This window comes from Monoraphidium neglectum (assembly GCF_000611645.1).
Source record: "Monoraphidium neglectum strain SAG 48.87 unplaced genomic scaffold scaffold00651, whole genome shotgun sequence".
Classification (NCBI taxonomy): Eukaryota; Viridiplantae; Chlorophyta; class Chlorophyceae; order Sphaeropleales; family Selenastraceae; genus Monoraphidium; species Monoraphidium neglectum.
In genome coordinates, this window is record NW_014012977.1 from 17,366 (window position 1) to 23,030 (window position 5,665).

Genomic DNA, 5,665 nt, shown 5'->3' on the forward strand with positions numbered 1-5,665 from the left:
GCCGCAAACGCCCCCGCCGCACCCTTGAAGACTACTATGCGCTGCTGCGCTTCCTGCGCGCCCGCAACTACGAGCTCGACAAGGCCTTCAAGATGTGGAGCGACACCATCGCCTGGCGCAGGGAGTTTGACGTGGACACGATCCTGGAGGACTTTGTGTTCAGGGAGCGGGAGCAGTTCCTCATGGCGTACGTGAGCTGCCCACGGGGGGTGTGAGGGGAAGCACAGGAGGCAGGAAGGGTAAAGGGAGGGAGTGACGGCAGGCGGGCAGGCAGACAAGCAGGCTATGGCGAAGCCTGCGCGGCGGCTGCACGCCAGCGGCATGCCGGAGAGGCGAGGCGGCATCTGTGGCAGCGGCCGGCGGTTGTGCAGGCGGCGGCGCGGCTCTGACCGGCCTACTCCCCGCCGCGCACGCATGCTCACGCATCTTTGTGTGGCCGCCGCCCTTGGCGCCTGCCAGCCGCAAGGGTACCACAAGACAGACAAGCTGGTGCGGCCCGAGCCTGAGCTCTGCGGGGCGGCCTCTGTATGTTTAATCCTGGACGCCGCATGCTTGCTCACCTTGTCCCTACATGCATGTTGCACACCACGCTCAAACGTGGGCAGCCCGAGGGCACTGGTCAATGCACGTGTGTTGCAACCGGCCACATGTGACCGGCCGCCGGCGCATCCTGTGACGCTCTGGGGCCGTGCCGCCCCTTCTCTCCTTCAGGGCCGCCCCATCTACATCCAGCTGCTGGGCAAGATTGACATAAACACGCTCAAGAAGATCACCAGCGAGGAGCGCATGGTCAAATTCCACATCCAGGTGTGTACAGTATGTATTTGTGTGTGCGTGTGGGTACGTGTGTGCAGATTTGTGTGTGTGTGTGTGTGTGTGTCTTTTGGGGGGGCTGGCTTGTGCATGCGACCCGGCCGCGACTACGAAATGAACCAATCTCATTGTGCAGCGAGCGCGCCTGCACGGCGGCTGCCGAGCCGAGCACGGAAGCCGGCGTCGCACCTGCCAGCCCCGTTCGGCCGTGGGGCTCGCTCCGAAAGCTGCCACGGCCCACTCTCCTTTTGCAGGAGTACGAGCGGTGCGGGCAGTTCATCTTCCCAGTGTGCTCCGCCATCGCGAAGCGCCAGATCGACCAGACATTTGGCATCATGGACGTCAAGGGTGGGCGGCCGTGTCACAGGGGGGCCCCGGGCGGGATATTGCGCGAGCTGCCAGCGTGCCGAGTCTCTTAAACGGCGGCGGTGGCGCCGTGCGGCGCTGGTGCTGGCGCAGTCGCATGGTCGCCGGATCACTCAATCTTGACACCAAGTCCAAACAAGGGCAATGATTTGAATTGGGACTGTTGCGCTGTCCCGGCGCCTCCCTGAATCATGCTGTCGCAACTGCCGTCGCCCCCCTCTGGCCCCCACCCTGCAGGCGTGGGCCTGAGCCACCTGACGGGCGAGGTCAAGCGCCTCGTCAGCATGCTGACCAAATACGACCAGGTGGGCGGCCTGCGGATGAGACCAGGGGGCCACGGCCGTGACCTGCGCATGCTCTCCAGCGACGCAGCCCCCATTCGCTGCGTTTTAGTGTGTCCGCCGTCCCCTGCCGCTCGCTCGCGGCCGCCGCTGACCATCAATCCACCACCCTTGGCCGCCCCTTGCGCTCCGCCCTCCACCCTTACCCCCATACCCCGACCCCACCCCCCCCCCCAGGACAACTACCCCGAGATGCTCGGCCGCATCTGCATCATCAACGCCCCCATGGTCTTCAAGGCGGTCTGGGCCCTCATCAAGCCGATGCTCAACCCCCGCACACTCAACAAGATCCAGGTGGGGGCCACTGGCTGACCCATGCCCCCTTTGCAACATCTCAGTGGTCTGCAGGCCGAGGCGACGACGATCGGGGCAGGCCTCACGGTTGGATCGGCAAAGAGCCAGCGCATGCAGAGAAAGTACCTGCGCGTGCAGGCCGCCCTGTGGGGAGTTGCGCTGCGGGAGGAAGTCCCAAACTTTGTCACGACCACGGGGCGTGACTTGCGCGCCGCCGCCGCCGCTGCGCCCTGCTGCGGGCCCGTCCTTCAGATCTGCCAGAGCAACTACACCGCCGACCTGCTGGAGTGGGTGGACCCAGAGAACCTGCCGGTGTGGCTCGGCGGCCGGTCCAAGGTGCGCGGACAGGCGGGCCCCGGCCGTGCCATGCAGAAAGCTGTGTGAAGCGCCGCGCGCTTTTGCTGCATATGCGTTGAGCTCTGCCGGCAGCGGGCGGGCGGCCGTGTGGCTGGAGGGACCCAGCTTCACTGGGCAATGGCGCTCGGCGCCCGCTGCTGCCCCTCTCAAGCCCCTGGCGTCCTGCTGAGTGCCCATTCCTTGCGGTCCGGATATGGCGGTGGCTGGACTTGTCCTGCACTCATCTGCTTGCGGCTCCTCGCCCGTGCCGCGCAACCCCTCAACAAACGGCGACCTAGAGGCCCAAGACTTACACACAACATACGCAACAAAACGACGCCCACCCACAGGGCACGCTGCTGGACGATTTGGGCCCCTGGTCTGACCCCGAGGTGCTGCGCCGCCTGCAGGGCCACCTGCCCGCCGCCGCCCGCGCGCTCAAGGCGCTGCACCATGGCGCTGGGGACGGCGGCGGCGGCGGCGGCGGCGCGGCGGCCGCGGAGGGGGCGGACGAGGACGGCTACCACTCGCCCAGGCGCGTGCGGCGTGAGGAGGGCGGCGGTTTTGGGACCCTTTTCGCGCCGCGCCACGCGCGCATCGCATGGCGTGGCAGGGGCAGGGGAAGGGTCCCCACACTGTTGCAGGGATGCCGCTAGCACAGCGGTGGTTTACCTTGCGCTCGGTTCGCCGTCGCCCCCCATGACCGCAGGTCCGAGGCTTCTTTTGTGTCTGCTCTCTCCACGAGCAGCAGCCTCAACCCCGAGGCCTTCGGGCCCAACCTCTTTGCGCGTGCCTCGCTCGAGGGCGGCTGCGGCAAGAAGGCGCCGCTCATATCAGCCTCGAGCTACGGCCAGCAGCAGCAGGGGCAGCAGCAGCAGCAGCAGCAGCAGCAGCAGCAGCAGGGGCAGCAGCAGGGGGCGGGCGCGCCGCGCGGCGGGGGCGCGGCGGGTGCGCTCGAGCGGCTGTCGGCGCAGGAGGGCGGCGAGGTGGAGGGCAGCAGCTCGGAGCGCAACGCGCTCATCGCGGCGGTCAACACGGCCAGGTGGGCGCGGGGAAACCGACACACACCAGCTGCTGGGGCCGTGCGGCGACGGGATGCGAGGAGTCCAAGCTGTGACTCCGCTGCTGGTGCACTGTGCTCCTGGTGTGGACCAGCCCCTCTTGTCTCTGCAGGCGCTCCGCTGGCTCTCAAGCGCCCGCCCCGTTCGCCTGCCTCCGCCCCGCCGCGCCGCAGGGCGCAGTCGCTGCTGGAGCGCACCCAGGCGCTCGAGCAGCTGTACGCGCAGCAGATGCAGCGGCTGCGCGGCTACATGCCCGCGGCCGCGTACGAGCGCGTCGCGGAGCGCCGGATGGCGGCGCCGCAGGGCAGCCTGCTGGGGCGGGTGGACGCGCTGGAAGAGGCCCTCGAGCTGCTGCTGCGCGCGCAGGACCTGGCCTGGCAGGAGGAGGAGCGGCGGCGCGCGCGGGACAGCTGCTGCGGCGGCTGCAGCATCTGCTGAGAGGGCAAGCTCCGCGCGCGCGGTTGGTGCGGGGGCCTGCAGTGCAGTGGCCCATCCACGGCCGCCTGGCATGCGTCCCGGCTGTCTATGGGTGGCGTGGCGCTGACTCCGGAGTTAGGTCGGCTGGCCTGCGCTCAAGCGCGTGCACCGCGGCAGGATGGTCGAGCCGGTGGCTGGCCAAGAGGCGCTGGGCTGTTTTTGACTTTTTCGTAGACAGATCTGGGGTGACATTTGGCCAATTGGCACCAGGGCGACACCGGGGATGGCATAGTTCTCACCGCTCAAGCCTTTGCACGTGTGCACCCTCTGCGCGCAGCAAGCGCAGGGGGTGCGCAACACAAACGAACGCCCGGCTCTTGCGCTTGCAAGCGCCCGTAGAGTTGACGCCATCGTTTGATCAAGCACTCGACGGCTTGCATGCGCGTCCGCTGGACACCTCTGCTTAGGCCCCATGCTGGCACCGGCCGCTTGCAGCGCTGCAATCGGCCTGCGGGTCCAGCAGCATTGCGGGCCCAGCGTTTCTTTTGAGTTCAACAATAGGTCTGCTCTCGGCTTTCAGCGCTGAAGGCATGTCGGGCTCAACAGGCGGCTTTGGCGCCGTGCTCATTGGCTACGCGCAGCCGTCACACACGCCTGCCATGCGGCCCTGCCCTGCGCTCATTAGGCATGGTTTGGGTGACTTATCCCTTGACGAGGGCTGCTGGTGACGCGTGTAACCATGCATCACAGCGCGTCGAGGGTAACTGGGAGCCGGGGCGTGCGGCATGTCGCGCATGTAGGTCAGCGGGTCGATGCGTGCAAGCCGGATTAGATAGCACGCAAAGGTGACTGCCATTGCAGAGACGTGAGGGCGGTGCCAACAGGCAATCAGGCCGGAGAGCGGCCTGTCCGACCCTGCATCTCAGTCAGTTCATGCCGTGATAATTGCCCCGGGCATCAGTTCTGGGACGGGTGGCACAACCTGAAAAGGCACTTTAGGTTCGATTGCCTGCCGGGGTATGGTCTTATGGCCTATTGAGCCGATGCGCCAAGCTCATGTGGCACAGGACCTGGGAGGTCAACAATTGACTGTCGCTGTTCAGCTCACCGCGGTGGCGATGCGCGCTGTTCACCCGCGCGTTGCAGGTATGTGTCAGAATGACCACCAAGCTTTTGCGCGATGTTACAGTGTCTATGGGTGGGTATACAATAGCTGCCAGCACTCTGTATCAGAAGCAACTGTTAGATTTGTATCATGCCTACCTGCGCCAACACATGAAAACGTCTTTGGAAGTTGTGGGGCACAAACTGCCCTCTGCCAAGGACAAAAATGTGTAAGAGAGCACCAACAGGTGCGAAACCGCGTGGCAGGGCAGCACTGTACACTAAGCTGAGTCAGCTGCCAGTAACCTGAGCAAAAACGGTTTTGTTGGTACAGGCGATGACGCCACCACAGGGCCTGCGCTAGTGATGCTGTTCATTCAGTACACAGTTGAAAGTGCGGCCACAAAAACACGCCTGCGCCCCGCCGCCCTCAAACCAAGCTCTCCTCAGGCATCGGCACCGCCTGCGTCTCCACATAGTCATGCAGCCGCCCCGCGTCCGGCTGCCCGCCGCCCGGCAGCCCCGCAGCCTGCAGGTCGCGCCCCATGAGCATGTCATTGGCGTCCTTGCAGCCCGCCGGCCACCGCAGCAGCCAGCAGCGCCCCCGCCCCAGGCGGCGCGCGAGCTCCTCCGCGAGCGCGGCGCCGGGCGCGTCGCCGTCGGTCGCGAGAAGGATGCGCTCGGTGTCCTTGAGCACCGGCCACGCGCGCCGCAGGAACGCGAGCTTCGTATCAAGGCGCGCGTCCGGCTCGAGCGGGGCCGCGGGGGCCGGCGCGCCGGAGGAGGCGGCAGTGGCGGATGGGGCCCGCTTGGGGGGCAGGGCGCCGCTGGGGACGGATATGACGCTGGTGAAGCCGGCCTCCTCCAGTGAGAGCTTGTCCAGCTCCCCCTCCACTATGATCACGGCCGGCTGGCCCTGGGGCGGTTGGAGGG

At 66.6% G+C, this 5,665-nt stretch overlaps 2 protein-coding genes across 2 annotated transcripts in view; one reads left to right on the forward strand and one right to left on the reverse strand.

Moving 5' to 3' along the window:
• MNEG_4618 (Uncharacterized protein) overlaps positions 1 to 3,649 on the forward strand; it is a gene marked incomplete at both ends in the record, with an annotated part of 4,745 nt that extends 1,096 nt beyond the window's left edge. Inside the window, 10 exons of the mRNA XM_014046910.1 lie at positions 31 to 191; positions 460 to 525; positions 712 to 807; positions 1,068 to 1,161; positions 1,417 to 1,484; positions 1,698 to 1,814; positions 2,067 to 2,150; positions 2,501 to 2,787; positions 2,860 to 3,192; positions 3,385 to 3,649. Of these exons, the coding sequence (XP_013902364.1) occupies positions 31 to 191; positions 460 to 525; positions 712 to 807; positions 1,068 to 1,161; positions 1,417 to 1,484; positions 1,698 to 1,814; positions 2,067 to 2,150; positions 2,501 to 2,787; positions 2,860 to 3,192; positions 3,385 to 3,649 (1,571 nt within the window). The remainder of the gene's footprint in view (positions 1 to 30; positions 192 to 459; positions 526 to 711; positions 808 to 1,067; positions 1,162 to 1,416; positions 1,485 to 1,697; positions 1,815 to 2,066; positions 2,151 to 2,500; positions 2,788 to 2,859; positions 3,193 to 3,384) is intronic.
• A 1,513-nt stretch (positions 3,650 to 5,162) lies between these two features.
• Positions 5,163 to 5,648, reverse strand: MNEG_4619 (hypothetical protein; the record flags this gene model as incomplete). Its single annotated transcript, XM_014046911.1, has 1 exon — positions 5,163 to 5,648. A coding segment is annotated over one exon (486 nt), but the record flags the coding sequence as incomplete, so codon positions are not given.
• Between the last annotated feature and the right edge of the window lie 17 nt (positions 5,649 to 5,665).